At 37.7% G+C, this 18,894-nt stretch overlaps 2 protein-coding genes and 1 long non-coding RNA gene across 3 annotated transcripts; 1 reads left to right on the forward strand and 2 right to left on the reverse strand.

Moving 5' to 3' along the window:
• Positions 1 to 337: 337 nt before the first annotated feature.
• On the reverse strand, positions 338 to 6,483 carry zgc:136472 (uncharacterized protein LOC678514 homolog). Its single transcript, XM_046048206.1, has 11 exons — positions 6,315 to 6,483; positions 5,955 to 6,155; positions 4,633 to 4,757; positions 4,393 to 4,530; positions 4,067 to 4,174; positions 3,220 to 3,345; positions 2,922 to 3,119; positions 2,696 to 2,816; positions 1,559 to 1,740; positions 572 to 661; positions 338 to 449 (listed from the first exon to the last, which is right to left on the reverse strand). Exons 1-11 carry the CDS (start codon positions 6,481 to 6,483, stop codon positions 366 to 368), a joined length of 1,542 nt encoding a protein of 513 aa, XP_045904162.1. The 3' UTR covers positions 338 to 365.
• LOC123970286 lies at positions 4,827 to 6,530 on the forward strand. The gene is made up of 3 exons (XR_006824915.1): positions 4,827 to 4,936; positions 6,064 to 6,184; positions 6,399 to 6,530. It is a non-coding gene; the product is annotated as an uncharacterized LOC123970286 (long non-coding RNA).
• Positions 6,531 to 9,556: 3,026 nt separating this feature from the next.
• Positions 9,557 to 13,017, reverse strand: si:dkeyp-75b4.8 (lipopolysaccharide-induced tumor necrosis factor-alpha factor homolog). The gene is made up of 4 exons (XM_046047198.1): positions 12,897 to 13,017; positions 11,408 to 11,515; positions 11,070 to 11,265; positions 9,557 to 9,662 (listed from the first exon to the last, which is right to left on the reverse strand). The coding sequence occupies exons 1-4, from the start codon at positions 13,015 to 13,017 to the stop codon at positions 9,557 to 9,559; spliced, it is 531 nt and encodes a 176-aa protein (XP_045903154.1).
• Between the last annotated feature and the right edge of the window lie 5,877 nt (positions 13,018 to 18,894).

Genomic DNA, 18,894 nt, shown 5'->3' on the forward strand with positions numbered 1-18,894 from the left:
TATGTTAAGATAAAATCAGCCGATAATTTCAATCATGCTGATGTATCGGTCGAGCTCCTTATTACTATATTATTCATTGTTAGGTTATACTATTAAGTCATGGATCTTTTTAACTTAGCTGCTGCTAAGTCTTCTTCAACTTTGAATTCCCATGATCAACATGACAAGAACAGAGACTCACTGTTAAATAAAAAGTCTCACCATCATGAAAGTTTTTAAGTGAAGACTTTATTAGATTTGATTGACCAGATGCTTATTGACAACTTGGTTGAGTAGATAAAACCTGATACATGTTTAGAAAGTACAGACTGAAAGGTATACCACACACACACACACACACACAGTGTACTCTCTTTGTTTTTGGATTAAAGCTCATCTTTGGATTTGTTGGCTTTTTTTGCCTCTTCAGCTTTTATGGCCTCGATGTACTTCCTCCTGTCTTCATCCTCCTGGAGACACAAAAGAAAGAAGTTTATTTTTAACACAGAAAAAAGGCAACATTCAAACACACACACAGTCAAACCACGGCAGTGGTGTTTGTGGGGCAGAGTAATAAAGGCGATAATTTTACCTTCACTCTGTCTTTTTTGGCTTTCTCCATCTCTCTATCTACAAACTTAACCAGGTCCTTCAACTTCCTCTTACCAGGGTAAACCAGCATCTGACAGGAACACAGATTTCACAAACTGAACATTATTGCATCAATACATGTCAAGTTTCCCCCACATAGCAGGGGTAACGCATATAATCCGCACATTTTTCAGCAGTCATTTGACAATAATTTGCTCCTTTAAAGGTGGGATATGTGATTCTAATCCAATACAGTCTTGTTGTCGAAGTCCGCGAATATCTCCTCCTGGCCTGGGAGATGGCCGTTCTGTCTATGTGATGGAAAAAAAAATCTGGTGCTTGTACACAGATGTGGCTCTGTAAATGGGAAACAAACAAAGTGGCTCGAATTGAGCCACACAACACTATTCCAGCCATGATTTGTACGTACATTTCCGAGCTACTAAGGTATGTGAATGAATTAAAAAATGTTTTTCTTGCATGAGTTTGCGTTTGTATTTTTAGGTTTGATATTAAAGTACAGCACTTTGTAACCTGTGTTAAAAACTGGTATACAAATTTACAAAGTTTTACTTGCTTACTCTGCATGTTAGCTTTAGAGACGCAACTGTAGTGACAGTTGGCTAACCCACAAGTGAGCTAACGTTAGTTACATCACTTGCCGTGTCGTTGGATCCATTTCATAGTATCATGGTCATGGTATTGGATTTCTTTAGAATCGCATACCCCACCTTTAATGCATAAAACTCACAGGGATATATTACAGTATTTATCTATCCTCATTTATGTTATGTATGTTTTCATTTCTGTAAAAAAATCTTATAAATAACGCAACCACAGTCACCCCATAAGAGATTGTGTCATTAGAGTTGGAATAGATTGATAGTTCATTCAAAACAAGTTCGCAGTCATCACATTAAAAATACTGTTACACTGTAAACAGAAAATACTTAAGATAAAAAAAAGAATAATTGAAATTGCTTCATACTCTTTCAGCATATAGAGCAGGGAACAAACAGAGTGATGGGTAGGTGCCCTGCATTGACATGTTGATGTCATTGGCTGAGGCATCGATGCGAGCAATGACAATGTCTTCTCGATCCTTCAAGGTCTCAGCTAACTCCTCCCAAAGTGGAAACACAGCACGTGACTCCTGACTGTAGGGAAGATCTGAAATAGAAGTTTAGTATAGATTATCAGTCAGTGCTGTTTCGGGAACCATGTACAGCTGAACCAAAGCTGTGGTTACAGGCTTGTCAGGACCCGCCCCACTCTGCTTCTGATTGGCTAGTAGTCCTAACTTAAGTACTGCAGATGTGCAACGCCTAACAAAGATCAAATAGAAGTGAGATGCTTCACTCCATAGCTACAACAGAGAGTTTAACACACAAGGGGAAACGAGGTGCTGCAGCAATGTGCAGTATTACAAAAAATATGGTATGTTAAACATGTAAACCTATACTGGTACAACCCTGTAATAAAATTATGAACCTGAAAATGACCATAATATGACCACTTTAAGTTATTGTGGCAAAAGTGTTAGCAAGCAGTTTTTCCATTTACACATTCAGCAGACATGGAGCAACATCATCATTCATTTAGGGTCGTGTTTCTGGCCACCTGATGAGTCCAATGTACAAACTCTCCTTTTAACTCTTTTTTGGGCTTCACCAACTCTTGGGGGAAGTATCTGGCTCTTTAGCTGCTAAACGCTCCAGTGTGTTCATCAGCTATTCGTGATGCTGAGCAGATAGAGGGTATACAACAGCTACCTGCTAGAACGTTGTTGATGAGAGCAGTGAGAGCAAACTGAAAGAGTAAAGTTGCGGGCTGGAAAATCTAGACAATTAGCAGAAAGATGCTATGTAGGGCTGAGGGGAACTGTAGAGTCAGGTGATAATTCTCTGTGGGTTCATCACTATACAAGCAGCACCTAGTAATTGTATCTATAAATTATAGACTACTGCAGCTTTAAATTACTGTTAAAACATGATTATGTGTAACCAAGACGTTACACTTTTTGACCAAATGTAGCCTCGTATTAACCAAGGTGACTAGACTTCTTATGAACTGTACATTTCCAAGCCCAGGCTTACTGAACAGTTTTTAGAGTGTATTTACATACAGAAGAGGACAAAAACAGTCTTGTTGGGGTTAAAGACGACTTTCTCCAGAGTCATTCCCACCAGTTCCTTCACCGGCTGTTTGTCCCAACCTTCAGGTATCGGCTCACTCTGCATCCTAGGCTGTTACATTAACACAGACATGAACACGTTATTTATTTCAGCACAAGCCGTTTTCTCCTACTTCTGTTATTTTTCACACATTAGATGTGAGAGAGTGAATGTTACCTTAGCCTTGCCCTCTAGGTAGGACTGGCAGAATGTTTTTATGGTTTCTACATCCAAAGTTTCAGAAGGCAGGTGATAGGTCACATGGTCTGTCAGGTTGACCATTCGGATGAGTGGAGCCTCAAAATCACGAACCTGGAAGTACTCCATTAGCCTGCCATTACGGGGCTCATCCACGTTCACCCACACAAATAAAATCTAAACACACACACTTGCAGAGATGAAGTACTGTACTCGTAACGTCTTGCAAGAAGATTATTCTGATATGGTTGCAATGCTGCTGTTTGAAATAATTTACCTTCAACCTGAATGCTGTAGCAGCACTGTTAAAACCAGAGTAGATCTCTTTAAAGTCAGCAGAGCTTTTGTTGACAAACAGGAGGGCGTGGTTTAACACAGGTGCTGTTAATATCTGATTGGCTGTCTGCAAAAGAGACAATAACATACATAAATATCAAAAAAATTAGGTTATGTGTGTCTAAATAGTGCACCCTGTATGAATTACTGCTGAATTAAATCTCAGCTGTGTTAGTAGCTGCCAGCTTGTGTCTTTCCCTGGGAAATCTAACTTTTTAGAAGATTGAAAGAAGGCAATGCCAAAAAATGTAGAATGTAAATGTAAAAAATACTTTTACTTTTTACTTCTTTTGTTCAGTGTTTATTCAAGTTACAGTACAGAAGTTAAAGTAGACTTATGGCAGTCGAAAGTGATGTAATACAATGTGATATGATGTAAAACAACACAATACTCCACCCAAAATGTTTTAAATTTCAAAGACTTTTCCCCTGTTGACACCATGCATTTCAGTAGCAACAATATGACTTTTATTTTATTTTATTTTGTGTCTTTTGGGTGGGCTGTCCATTTAGGGTGTAGATTTTAAATTTGAGAGAACAAAAATCCACAAATCATGTTAAACGTTAGACCTTAGATGGGGAAAAACCTCCTATTTTTTATATTGATTGAAAGAGATATTTGACCTTCAGATTTTCATCCAAAAAACATGCCAACTGAAACATATAGAAAATCTTCAGTGTATTGATACAGCGAAGTAACCCATCTTAGTGAGTTTAAATTCAAACTTTTTTACCCGAACTTGGCAGTCATATGACTGTGAAAATGTACCTTGCATCTAATACTCTACCTGACCAGTGTACTCAGTCACTGGGTCCATCTGGTAGACGGTGATAAAAACGACCAGCTCCTCTTTGGATGTCTGAGGCATCATTTTGTAAGCCTGGATGAGCTTAGACTGCAGCAGATACACACACACATACACACACACACACACACACACACACACACACAGGGAAGAATGCAGTGAACCTCTGGTCTTGAACTACTTTATACATTAATACCTTCCACCAGCTTTATGTGATGCTTTAATGATTTAAATCCTGTCTCTTGCATCGAGTCGGTATATATACAGCTTGTCATATGTGTGTGTGTTGTATGTCATATTTAAAGTACCTTTTTGAGTAGCAGTACTACATCATATGTGACACCATATTTGCTGATAACTTCATTGTTCTGTGTCACAGCAAAGTTAACATCAGGAAGGTCGATCGCTGCAGCGTAGAACACCTGGATGTACTCGTTGTTCAGCTCCTGCACACAAACACACACGCACACAAATTATCATTCAGATAATTGATTATAGTCACAACACCAGTGAGAAAGTGGGAATCTATTCATAATAACATTAATCACCTTAAAGAATCCAACCACTGTCAGTTCCTCTGAGACCTCGGAGTGGCTAAGATCAGTGATGAGGTCAGCAGCAGACCCAGCCCTCCTCTTCAGCCAGGTCAAGATGGAAGCCGAGCTCTTAGGAGCTTAATCACAATCCAGGAAAACAAGTCATATTTAAATAGTAAAATAGTATAGTTGACAATAATAAATACTTAATAAATAGTTAATAGTAAATTATTAACTATTGAGCAAGAGTCAGAAGATGCTTAGCTTAGCATAAAGACTGGAAACAGGGGAAAACAGCTAGCCTGGTTTTCTCCAAGTAAGTAAAATATCTGCCTAAAATTATAAATCTCACTAGTTTACATATTATATCTCATTTGTTTAAAGTACAAATGAGTTGTGTTTAACGGGAGTTGGGTGCTGGTACTATTTTTTACATGACAACAACTTTTTCTGTAGGAGGACGATTTGATTTCAATGTAACTGATGCACACAGCTGCTATATTTGCTTGTTAAATCAGCGATAACACATGATGCAACCTGATCTCAGAAATACGTGAAATGCATGATGAGGTATGTTGCAGTTATATATAAGGAATAGACAAGAAGGCGACAGAGTTTCTAATTAAATTTTATTCATATAGCGCCATTTCATATCAAGAAGCAAAAAAATCAAGTCTGCTGTTGCAGAAGAGAATATTATTGTCAATTGTTGAACAAACAAGAAACATGAAGAAATGGAAGGCTAATTACGTCAATAAGAAATAATTTAAGTGATCAAGAAAATATTTATTGAATACTGTGCTAGCTCAGTGTAGCAACAGATGGCAAGTGGCACGAGACTTGCTTGCTAATGTTTGCAAGCTAGCTTGCTAGCTAGAAAATTAGCTAACTAGCAAATTAGCTATCTCAGCCAATCAACTGTATTCTCTCACGTAAATCTAACTTTTAACAAATCATGTTTTATTGTATGATGTTGAAGCAGGATTATTTTAACAATATTAACAATATTAGCTAATGTAGCCAGAACAGCCTGGTTAATGCTGATGATCTGTAAAGGAATAAGATCATATAGGATATAATGTTATATACATGGACAATATATATATATATATATAAGTTTAATGTATTAATTAATTAATATTTATTACATGGTTGCATTACCACATTATCACGAGAAATGATTCACCACCCTACAGCTACGGCTCTCAAAGTTAGTTAGTTATCAGGAACAAAGCTTCTATGAAGGCGCTTAGTTCTTAGTACAGTGATAAATTACACCTCCATTAACTGATAATAATGTAGGTCTACGTATAAAGGATACTATTTGCACGTACCAGGACAGAACACAGGGTTGTGTTTATCTCCGGAAAGGTACAGCCTGATTGTGGGAAGTCCTGTTGCATTGAGTTCTTTAGCGAGGTCCTTCTCCTTTGTCACATCAAGCACTGCCAGTTTGACCTCTGACCCCTGAAGCTCTGCAGCAGCACCTTCGAAGGCTGCTGAGACTCGATAGCCTTCTCCAGACAGAGGAGCATCTACATGCACGTAGGAACAGACACACGCAGTGAGTATACATGAGGATGCTATTTGGCTTTGTCCAAAGATACAAACCACTTAGTCGCTCTTATGGTGTCATTTTTATGCTTAGCCTGTACTAACATATAGGTCAAGATCAAGCTGTGTGTGTAACTTACAGAAGTGCACCAGCAGCTGTTTATGTTTTCTCAGTACCCTGTTGAAATTTCCTTTCTTCAGCTGTAAAACTCCATCCTTCTCAGGGGATGATTTGTCTGCCTGTGTGTCAGCGGCGACAAACACACAGAGACACAAGGTCGTCGCCCACAGCAGCAGCAGTGTCCTCATGACGGTTCACTCACAGACTGACAAACTGGCCACTGGAACAAGCTTGACAGACGGTAGGGAAGGAGTGGTGAAAGGTAGGACAGATATATATATATGTGGGTATGTGAATCAGTGCTGAGCTGGTAGTTGTAAATGCTTTTGTTATCTGCCGACTAGGCCCACAAGTCTGTAGCTGATTAACTTTCCTATCTGAGCCCTGTTGTATGTCTGCTATTGGTTGCTGTTCATATCAAGTATATCACTAATATCTAAATGCCCTTTGCCTAAAACTGTTAGCCTGAACAAGGTCAAAATGGAAGCACAAAAGCATACGCACACACCAATCACACACACATTATGCTCAAGCACTCAAACATATGCATGTTCATATGCAAAAGCCACCCACTTGCACATATTTTGAAAAAATAAAACTACTTTACAGCTTTGTCAAAGTAACCAGAGACCATTTTTATTTCCCTATCAACATGATAGAATGATAAATAATAACATGAAAACATTTTGATTAAAAAACAGGAGGCAGGGATGCTGGACCACGACAGGTAAAGCAGGTGCATCAATCAGTCACTATATTGAAGGGCATTGACTCAGCAGTACTGGCACCGCATGTTTCCTTCAACCACAACCTTCACCCTGTTTTCTATACCTGGTACGGTGATATCATTAAAGGAATACATCAAGATTTTGAGAAATACACTTCGCTTTCTTGCAGAAGTTTATAGGAGAAGATTGAAACTCTTGTTGCTGTGCCCGTCTGGTATATTATGAAGCTAGAGGATTTACATAGAGACATGAAACAGCTGACCTGGTTCTGTCCAAAGGTAACAATGCCTGCCAACTAACATCTCTAAAGCACACTAATTAACTAATTAAGTTATATCTTGTACAAAAAAAGACTGTAATTACAGGACGTCAAGATGGAAAAAATGTTCATCAGCCTCAGAGTTGTAATTCGCAGTCAAGAAATATTGGGGAGTTCTTTTTTTGTGCGTGTTGATTAATAATAAAGTAAAGTGCAAGGTAAGAGATTAATAGCCCTCTCCTGACTGCAGCTTCACATATGGACACACAGACATTCTCATCTAACTCCTAGCAAGAAAGTTATAAGATGATAAGAATGGAATTAAATGGAAAACAAAATCACTTTAATAATCAGCTTCATTGACTGGAGTTGTACGTGATGTAAATGATATACCAAAGTATGCGTCATAACAATAACATAGATAATAACAAAGACACCATTTGTATTGTTTTTTACCTTATAAATTTGAGTCACAGTATACACAGTTGAAGAGTTTGAATCCTAGATTGCACTTTAAACTTCAGTAATGTATATTTTCTTGCAGCAACCAATAAATGTTGCTATTGCCTTTTTGTATTCAAACTTCCGTCAATCAATTTGAGTTGTAGCAGACTGTACCTTAAAGGCACTGCACAACCACACAGGTATGTTGCATCAGGCCAACTAGCTTCCATGTATAATAAAGATGATAACGATGTTATTTGTCCTGCCCTAATAGGTGCAACAAAACTAAAGGAAGCTCAGGTGAGATGTCAGTGGAGTGGTCTGTACAAGCCCACACATTCCAGACAAAAGGTCTAATCAGTCAAATCAACTGTGTGGGTTTACCTTGGCTATGCAGGGCCTTTAAAAGAAGAATTGTGCAGAAAAATAAATTACAGCATGTTACGTCAACATGATTCACAACAGGCTTTCTTATCTGGCATTCAAGCCTGGAAAAGTTGCCCCCTTCATCATTAAAGTAAAAACAAGTGTTAGCTGTATCTGCATTAGAAAGCGAAGTATTCAAGATTTTGTTCTTTTAGTTTTTAAATATATAAAATACAATATCATAAAAATACAGTATGTCCTAGACATTGTTATGATAATCATAAATTTCCTCTGTTTATCTTTGCTTAGTCTTTTGTCTGCACTCATTAATGTAAAGCGTAAAGGTGCACTTTTGGGGTGGATTCAGTAATGTCAACCTTTAATAGCCATTAATTGGATTTTAAAACTACATTACATTCTTACAAAAGGTCAAAACCGTAATAAAACATGTTTTTGTCTAGTTTCCTTCTATGTATCAGAAAAACCTGTCTGCTTGTGAAGAATGCCTTAAAATGTTATGTGTCTCAACCCAAACCATCCCATCTGTCAGAGATGAAATATGATCAGAAAGATAAAATTAAAATGAAAATCAGATCTTTTTGGTATCATGTACTTTTGCTGTTAAAAGATTGGAATTTTGTCCTTCAAAGCAAAAAGCAGTGGTGAGTTTGAATTTCATAAGATCCCAACTCTGACATCTTTTAACATCTCAAACAGCATAAAGTGCAATTTATACTTCTGCGTCAAATCGACGGCGTAGGTGACGGGGCTGTGCAGAGGCTATGGCGTCGCCTGACGTGCACCTCCTCCAAAATGTAACTACACGTCGAGTCGACGCAGACTGTAAGCTCTGTGATTGGTCGGCTGGGTAGCCTCGTAATGCCTCCGCGCAGACCGGAAGTACCCCGCGCTTTAAAGTAACATTTACTAGCGGCCAAAATGGCAGCTGTAACACAGTGAATCAATATATTTGACTGTCGCAACCCCGCAACTCGTTTCGCTATCAGAATGTGATCCATTCGGTCGGTAACATTTGAAAAGGCTACACCAGCCGCACGTTTACAATTTTACCCCCATTCACGTTAGCGGAGCGCTAAACCGAAAGTTAGCCTGGTCGGCTGGCAAAAGTCAACACAGTGGACGCTGTAGCGCTACTGCCGACTAGCGTTTGGAGGTGTAATTGCAGAATGACGGACACACAAGTATAAATGCATGGCTACGTGCATAGCCTACGGCGTAGGTACGCACGTAGACCCTACGGCCTTAAGCCACTCCTCTTTCCATCTCTATGTTCAGTATATAGTGCATAAACCTGAGATCACACACTCATCACACACATCATTACCTATACACACTGTGTAACTTTGACAGTTTACAGTCCTAGTTTATAAAACAGTTTACTCATCCATATTGTGAAAAAAACTGAACAAGAGAACAGGAGGAGACTTATTAATACTGACAGTGTCAACTTCTGTGTGTGTGCAGATGGATGTTGCACTGTGGGCAGGAATGATGTGCATCTTGTAGGCCACGTATCATGAGCGGGATCAGACAGAAACCGCAGAACAACCTGAAACACACACACATGCAGAGAGGTTTAAGCTGGTTTAGCACTCGGGTGTGTGTCTGTATGAGGGATGAAAAATTACTTTAGTATAAATGTAATACATTATGATATAGGCCTACACATTAATAAATGAAAGATAAAAAAAAGTTTATCTTTATATGAGCACCATCAATTGCACCTAGTGCTCCTGTATTGCCGGTTATTTGCATGAACTGTGTTTGCTTCTGTCGGATTACGGGGGGTGGCAGCGACCAGACCACTGACTTGGCTACAACCTCCTTTGTCTCTGCTAATCTCTGTCAGGAGAGACAAAGGAGGGAGAAGATTGGATACCTTGTAATTACACATTCTTTTCATAAAGTCATAAACTGACCAATCACAGTCTGGATGGGGCGGGAGAGTAAGAAAATGTTTGACACACTACAGCAAACATTAGAAATGTTGAACTCGTTCTGTACAAATAGTTATCAGCAAATTAAGGATTAACAACCATGTAGACAATTTTTGGAGGTGAGCTAAAAAGTATATAAATTATAATGAACACAAACATTTGCCCTAATCAAACCTAAACCACAGTAGTGTAATATGATCATAAAATAATTTTATTTGTTAGACAGTTGAATTATTTAATTTCAATTTATAAGGTGTTGAGATGTTACAAATATTTTATAAACTATCTGTAGGCAGACTATCCAAATAAAGTATAACCTAAAATATATTACCTGTATACTTTTATTTAATGGTATTGTGCTGCTTTATTAGTTAGATATTTTAACTTGGTACTTAGCATGGAGTTCATCTGCCTGTCAATTCATGCAAGGTGTGTGAAGAGGACAGAACAGGTATAACATTATACTAACACACCTTCCGGAGTAATTCTAGTCTGCATCAACAGTGGAGGAATCTTATGCTAGCTGTTGTTGTAAAAAAACATGGAAGAATCCATGTACTTTGACACTGAATATGTTTGATAAAGGAATCTACTGTGTAGCAAACTTGTGTCATGTAGATGAATCGCTTGCTTCTGTCTGGTTTGCGATGCGGCCCCCAGCTAATCAATCCTGTTTCAGACTGATGTTGGCACCACCCACTCAATTAGCATACAGGCGCAGGCAAAAATAAATGTTGAAATGTGGAAATACAGGCATAAATAAATGTAGAAATGTGGAAATGCTAAATAAATAAATGTAGAAATAAATAAATAAATATAGATATAAATGTAGAAATAAATGCATGTAGAAATGCATAAACAATAGAGAAATAAATACAGAAATAGCCTTTTTTTAATTACAAAAATATATTTAATTTAAATTTATTTATGTATTTAATTATTTATTTCTGCATTTATTTATATGTTTATTAATTTATACTTAATACATTTTTCATTCCTCAAATGTCTGTGTGTCTTACCCCACCAAGATGAGAAGTATACACAGGCACCAAGCCGCCCCCCCAGGCATGTATGTGACTTTAGTCCTGACAACATGTTGGCAGTGTGGGCAGCGCACCAAACCGGGAATGTCCCTCAGATGTGTCACTGAGATAGGAACAGGCTGCGGCTGAGGCTGGGTCACAACTGTCGGAGTTTGTATGCAGCTGACACCAACTGGTATTCAGAGCGCACGGGAAGGACAGAAGAGGACATCAGAAACAAAATACAGAAGCAAATAAAACTTTATTATTTTCATTTGCCCAGTTATTTTGAATGTATGATTTTAAAAGCAATAGTAAAGATGTAGTTTTAATACTTTGTGTAATTGGATGGATTATGATTCCAGTGTTTTGTGAAGGTGACGTCACAGCAGTTGGCACCCTGGGTGGAGTCAGGACAGGAAAAGGATCTGGCTGAATTGTAACTACAAAAAAAAAACTTAAAGTAAGTTCACATTAAGCCGGTGAAATTTGTAAATGCATCTTTTTCTTTGTTTTTCAGTCATCCTTCAAGACTAGCAGCAATTTTCTTCCTCCAAAACAGAGCTTTACCAAAATTTTCTCCAGGGTTTAGCTATCTTAAAAAATCCTGCTTGGTGTTACAGTGTGTACGGGCTAAATGGAGCTTTTGTTTTGAAATTGGCTCCATTAAAACCACAGAGAACAGGCACTGAACTGAGGTGTCATGGGCAGCATAGTGACTTTTTCTGTGGTCACACATTTTAAACGTCAATACACTTTATCATACAGTACAGTCATTAATGAAGACTTTGGTCAGGTGGGCTGTCTGTCCCAGTCCTTCCCAGGGCAGCATTCAGCTCAAGTGGCAACCTCTGGGTCTGAAAAGTGAAGCCAATACGGAAGTGCCCTAAACCTGCATTTATTCCGATGGCCAGCAGGGGGCGACTCCATTGGTTGCAAAAAGAAGTCTGATTGCATTGGAGTCTATGACAAAATGACCCTATTTCTCATTTAGAGGAAAACAGATGATAAAGCAGGGTATGCTTTTGGGTATGACTACCTTGTGATTGACCAGTCGCTACCAGGGCGACTGGTCAAAAGAGGGTGAAGAAGAAGAGATTTAGTTGTTTTTATGTTGTTCAGGTGATTTACTGTGGACAGAGGTCTCTACAAATACAACATGGAAACGCTAATGTGGACGCAGAACGTTTTCAGCTTAGATGTAGTCCACACTAGTCAGCTAATTTTGAAAACATTGTTCACATGTGAAAATGATGTGCGTCCACCCTAGTGCTTTTCATTTTCCTAAAGATCTCCATCCACATTAAGACAGAACAATACAAAAACAGCTAAATCTCCTCTTTGTCATCATCTTTTGTGTTGGCTAACAACATAACAGTGCATTACAGCAAACTTGCGGTCAGCAGCCCGGTTACTTTGTTCAGTCTGAGCTCCTTAATACTCCTTTCTGTCCCCTCCTGCTCTCTGTAATCATCTATACTGTGTTTCAGTACAGTTTAGTGTTACAATTTAGTTGTTGTAACATAAATACAGGTTAATGACAAAAGCTGTAGGCCTACTATGAGATCATTATTGACAGCTATACATTTTTAAATGAGTGATTGCAGAGGAAAATTAGAGGCAACAGAAAGGTTGCTTAACTTTACTGACACATAGTCCACGCCCGTGTCTGTTGTCGTTGTTTTTGTAAAGCTCAGTTTTCCACATCATATTTATCCATTCTGTATACTGTTTTCAGAAAGCTGGGTTTTAAGGTGAGAAAAACACTGCCTTTTTGGACAGAGGGCCAAAACAGAGAAACAGAAGATTTGTTTTCAAACTTACCTGATTCTAGGTAGGAGGGAGGAGGTGATGTGGGGGAGTTGAGGGAGGTGTCGTAGGATGGGGGAGGGAGAACGTGATTGTGAGGTTGGAGACTGGCCTCCTCATATGATGGGGGTTGCATCTGATCTTCCATTCTAACAGGAAGCTAGTGATGAAGAGGACAAGAGACAATAGATAATTAACACACAAAGACACACTCTTGCTGGTGTTTAGTATATAGTAAAACCGGCTTTTAAACAACAAACAACTTTGTATTGCATTGTTTTTGAAAATCATTCCTTCAATATGGTTACATTTTTGGACCTGTTTATTCATGTTTTAGTGAGAAGGATCTTAAAAGCTTGTCACTATATTTCAGTGAAACGGTTGAAAGGTTAAGGAACCATTCATGAAAGTTGTTAACCTTGGAAGTAGATTTTTGACAAAATTCTCCACTCTGTGTCCATTTACTAGTTTTTTAATGCTGGTTTCAGAATCAGAATCAGCTTTAAGGACAAATATGTGTATTCACAGAAGGAGTTTAGAGATAGATAGAAATAGACATGCAGCTAAAAATAAGGACAAGGCTGAACAAAGAAATTGTAGGTCACCAACAAGGATAGGCCGCATCTCACAGCCTGTATCAGCATATGTAATTTGTTCAGCTGTCATTGAGACAGTTCAGTTGTCAGGAGACTTACAATTACAGACAATGGACCCAAACTGGTCACAACATCTACTAGGGAGGAGTCAAAGTCATTCATATCCCTGTTGACCAGAGACCCACCCTTCCCAGTGGGTCAGTTTCCATTTCAAACGTCACAGTGCTACAGTCATCTGTACTTCTGTTGTGGAGTTACTGGTATCACCTCCACCCTCCATTACTACAGAATAAACAATAGAGAGGTTTGTACTGGTATACACCCGTCTGAAGTTTCAGCAGAGCAGCAGAGGTTTTAAGTGACTGTGTCAAAACGTTGCAGCATTACTATATCGTGAGTAGAATGACAAAGTATATATGCTTTCAATGTATTCAGTATAAGAATCTATAAGAAGAAATATGGGCTTGTCTGGTACAGACAAGGAGATGACATTACTTATTACTGTATATAATAAGCAACGTTTTAAAATCAATGGGCTCATCCTCACCTTAATACAGTTCAAATGCTCAGTTAAACAGTTACTATAGCTTCAACATAACGCAGTGTCACTATAGTATGTGAACAGAGGTAGTCCTGTGATTATCATTCACTGCTTCGCCACAAGATGTGCTTTCATGCCAATACCATCACCTCAAACCAACGTTACCAGCCATTATACACACCTGCCGAAAACACGCAAGTAATTCCAGCTCACGTGGGACTCTTCTTTAATGTGAACAAGATATATTTAAGCCCCTGGTATCGATTGAAACTGGCACAAACCTGCCTCTGACATATACAAACTCCAAATACTGTCTGCGAATACTATGTGTCCTCATTCACTACAAAATAGTGTGATGTGTGAGAAATATCAGAGCAGTGGTCTTACCTTGGACAATCGAGGAAGCTCAGATGTCAGTAGGAAACGCATAGGCTACCATGTGGTGTCAGTGGTGACATCACAGCCTGTTGAACCTGTTTTCTTCTGGAATTAGAAACATTTGACTTCCCACAACCTGAAAACACACCCTCTGTATCTGTTTATCTAATACAAGCACACCTTGTTTACCAGCTTCCCACAAATGAGTCTACCTTTGTACAGTCACATGTTCCCTGAATGCAAACTTATTCTCTGATAGAAATTTCTTGTACGGTATTTACAGGATCTTGGTTCAAAAAAGGTGACAATGCAGTTCCTTATCAAATTCTTTATGATTTATCAGCTCTAGTGTACGAGACTTTCTCTGGATCCCAGTTTGTATTTCTATCCAACTTTTGTTAGGAAACAACACACTTCTCCATATTCACCCCTGTTATTAGTCCTGATGTGAAGTATACACAAAATTAAATACTTAGGCCATCGTCTGTACATTATAAAGGGGGGATACGTTATATGGCAAGTTGAAAATACAGTCTGAAATAATTGCTTGGAAAATAGAAACTTCTCCATATTCACCCCTGTTATTAGTCCTGATGTGAAGTATACACAAAATAAAATAGTTGACAGTAGGCCATCATCTGTGCATTATGGAGGGGGATACATTTTTTGGCAGACTGCATTTCCAGCCAGGTAGGACCAGCAAGCTACTGTTATCACTTTTTGTGTATGAAAAGTGCTGTTTAAATGCAATGCATTAGTAAATTGTTATGATAATAATTTACTCTCAGAACAATTTCCAGCAATATCCAAAGGAAACATGAAGTACAATGAGTAAATATTGTCTACAATGCTGCATTCGGTTTAATGTACATTTCTTTGCAAGGAAGATATTACTATGATCACTGTAGACCTATAGGGAGTCCAAGGTCTGTGTTACAGTGGCAGTATTTTTTTTGCGGTATCTGTACTTCACTTGAGTGTTTTTAGTTGTTGCAACTTTTTACTTTCACTTCACTACATTTCAAAGCCAAATATCGACTTTTTACTCTATCACATTCTGCAGGAGACCTCGTTACATTTGTATTACTAGCCTATGCAGCACACCTGAGTGGAGCAGCACTGAAAAACAAATGTAAAAAACTGATAAAGCTGACTTGGCGCGAATCTATGACGGTTGGATAGTGCCAAAGCAAGGATTACCAGGAGAAGGATAAGGAGCAGTCTACCCTGCTACCAGCGGCGACTTGGCGGAGAGTGCATGGAAAGAACGTCTTCAGCGATGCATGTTAGAATTCCTGTATAAATATACGGCTACTAAATACATCTTAAAACCGTGCGACACACACGTCTCACTAAGTATGTCGCCACCATTACACCATTGTCAGTGAAACTTTATTTTAAATTTATTGAGTGAATTCAAATCATGTTTTGTACATCCTGTGTTAAATGCTTTTATTCTTGTGGCGACTGTCCTATAAAATTCCACTGAAGTGCTTTACTTCCCTACAATGTGACAATGGTTGTATTAGGCCTACAGTTACTTATAAAATTAATAATTTAAGCATTAGAGCTATTTCATGCTTATTCAGTTAACATTATTAACTGTAGGCTATTTGTTATAGGCTATTACTTTTATTTGGTTATTTTATTGGCAACAATGTATTTTAAATGTATATTTCTGCATAACGATTAGGAGTATTTTGATCATCAATGTAATCCTAAAAGAGTTAACATATTATGTTGCCTTATGTCTGCACATTTTTGTTTAGCAATTACATTGATGTTGAAGTACAAGACAGCAAATTAAAAATCGGGATGCTACACTGAGAGAAACCAGCACACAATTATAAAATGATACGAACACAATTTCCCACTCTACATAGCTTATTGTTAATGCTCATAATATAAAGCTATAACCCATGATTCTATACCAAGAAGAAGACCATTTAATGTTCAACTGTAGACAAACGTACAGGCAGTGTTGGGGAGTAACTAGTTACATGCAATTTAGTCAAGTAATTTAATTACAAAATAAATGTAAGTGTTATCTATCACAGTTAGGCCTACTGGGAAAATATGTAATTAAATCACAATTACTCATGAAAATATTTATGATTACATTAGGGGTTACATCTAAATATTTTCTGTAAAAAGCTCAGCGAAATGTTGAATAATATTCATTTCGTTGCTTTTCGTGTTTTTTATGTGGACATGTCTTCCTTTGCCATTTCCGGCTACAGTTGTTTAGTAAAGTGTGATGCTGTTCTGATGCTTTTGATTTGTTCTCATGTTTTAATTTGCAGCGCCACCCCTCTACCAGTTAAACTGCCTCTCATTGCCTTTTTAAAATGGTTTGAAACATTTGAAAACAAAACATTTATGGCAGCATCAGATATGGGGGAAATATATATTATCCCAATTAACAAATTAAGGATGGGAGGCTTGAACTTCAAGTTGTCTCTGATATCTATAATGCAACAATGTAGTATCATTTCATGGCCTATAGGCTAGTCAATTAAATTCCAAATATTACCAGTTATATTTCTGAAGTTATAGCTATAGTCTATTAACATATAAATGTAAAAACAAACTCAAATGTAAAACAAAATGTAATATTTAAATAGGTAAACCCCACAATTAATTGAGTTTTTACAGCCTAATAAAAGACAAGGTCCAATTCTAACAAAGTTTCTGGAAGGAAAGGCTTTTGCAGATTTCATCCACTAGATGGAGCCATAGCCTTGTAATGTGCTACAAATACACTAGAATATAAGCAGAAATTTTTAACTAACTTGAAGTGCTGTAGTTAAATTGTACAAACATTTAATTAGCAGATTATATACTATTAACTGAACAAAACGTAATACAACCTTGTTCATAACATTTTGACATCGTATTAATTTTTTATGTGAGTTTTACAGGCCCTTGTCTTTCTAGAATAGGCCTTGCGATGAGTGTTTAACCATGTGATGTGTATGTGGGCATGGCGGTATGTTTGGTTTGTGAGATTGAGTGTGATGTAGTTTTAATGTTTAGTTCAAAGCAGACCAACGTAAAAACAGTGATAGCTGCCATTAACTTGCCCAAGTTGTCTCTACACTTTCCTTGAAGCAGCTAGTTTCGGAGTCCATGAACTTTGGCTGAACAATTGCCACTACTGATGTTCATGAAAAGTTTTTGTGTATAAGCAAATGTATACTTATTTGGGATAGTCTATGCTATTGCAAAGGTAAGCAACGTTTTTCAGATTGTACATAATGATGTGTTCCTCCAGGGCAACAGCGACATCCACAATTTCTTTTGCCAGCAACTCTTGCTTGCTTCAAATTTCCTCTTTAACAATGAGAAGGCCAATGTTCACTCCTTTTGTAGCTTGATGAGCCTTTTGTAGAAATTTGATGATTATTTTACTTTATAGGAGACAGGTTAAAACTAGATAAAACTGTTTGCCTCAAGGAGTTTATTGAACACTGGTCAAACCCGTTTAAAGATCCTTTTTATTTAAAACCGTAAAAGTTTTGGGATTAGGAGGGGAATATATTGAACATATTTCTAGATATTTTATACGCTTCTTTTTGGTTTGATTTACAAAATAACCTTTTAAAATTTTGAACAAAGACATATTAACAAAGCTAAAGTAGCTACCACAACTGTTTATGATGCCTGATTTTAGGGCGTATTGCAGTCTCCTCAGCACCAGTACTTCCCACGTCAATGCCCATCTTTGTGGAATCTACTAGCCATTTATCTGCTATATAGCTCAGACAGCTGAGGTGGATTAATTGAAACCCAGAAATTGATCTGACATGCAGAAGGATAGAACAGACCACCTATGACAACTATGAACATGTAATATTGTGATTTTAATACAAACAATGAAATCTCTTCCTTATCTAGTAGTGTTAGCCAGTATTGTTAAGCAGTTGATAATAATCTATACATGGATGTGAGCTTCAGCTGCACCAGGAGCATTTTAATATAAGGAATATTAGACTAAGAAGCCACATAAATCCATAACCATATGATTGAATATGTCCCTGATGGGAATGTCTCTCAGCTAAAAATAAACCGTGTTGTAAAAAGGTGAATACTTATCCTATGAATGACAAAAGCCATGTGTTTCTCCAAGAGTAACAGGAAATAACCATACAAATGGGTTTTGCTAGGCAACAGTCATGTAGACATACAGCCAATAAACAACACCAGCTGATGCAACTCTGCAGCAAACCAATAGAAAACAATCTACCACAAAACCATTTCAGTCCACAACAAACAACATAGTCTAGCATTAATTTCAAGTTCAAAAGCATTATCATAAAAGCAACAATCATAATAAATGAGCCAAACAGCAGCCAAAAAAACAATTTAAATCAGTTCAGTCACAACAAACAAAACAATGCCTGATTAATATAGACTGCACTATACTGCAATTTCACCAAAAATGTGAAACCTGGTTAAACCCATTTAAAGATCCTTTTTATTTTACAAAAAAAAACGT

The sequence above is a fragment of the Micropterus dolomieu genome, linkage group LG04 (assembly GCF_021292245.1).
Source record: "Micropterus dolomieu isolate WLL.071019.BEF.003 ecotype Adirondacks linkage group LG04, ASM2129224v1, whole genome shotgun sequence".
NCBI classification, from domain to species: domain Eukaryota; kingdom Metazoa; phylum Chordata; class Actinopteri; order Centrarchiformes; family Centrarchidae; genus Micropterus; species Micropterus dolomieu.

Coding starts and splice junctions, on each gene's coding strand:
- zgc:136472 (XM_046048206.1), bottom strand. CDS start 6,483: ATGAGGACACTGCTGCTGCTGTGGGCGACGACCTTGTGTCTCTGTGTG. Junction 4,758..5,954: donor CAACCCTGTGTTCTGTCCTG/GTACGTGCAAAT, acceptor ATTGTGATTAAG/CTCCTAAGAGCTCGGCTTCC. Junction 1,741..2,695: donor GACTGTTTTTGTCCTCTTCT/GTATGTAAATAC, acceptor CTTCTATTTCAG/ATCTTCCCTACAGTCAGGAG.
- si:dkeyp-75b4.8 (XM_046047198.1), bottom strand. CDS start 13,017: ATGCAACCCCCATCATATGAGGAGGCCAGTCTCCAACCTCACAATCAC. Junction 11,266..11,407: donor AATCCATCCAATTACACAAA/GTATTAAAACTA, acceptor TCTGAATACCAG/TTGGTGTCAGCTGCATACAA. Junction 9,663..11,069: donor ATACTTCTCATCTTGGTGGG/GTAAGACACACA, acceptor TGTGTGTTTCAG/GTTGTTCTGCGGTTTCTGTC.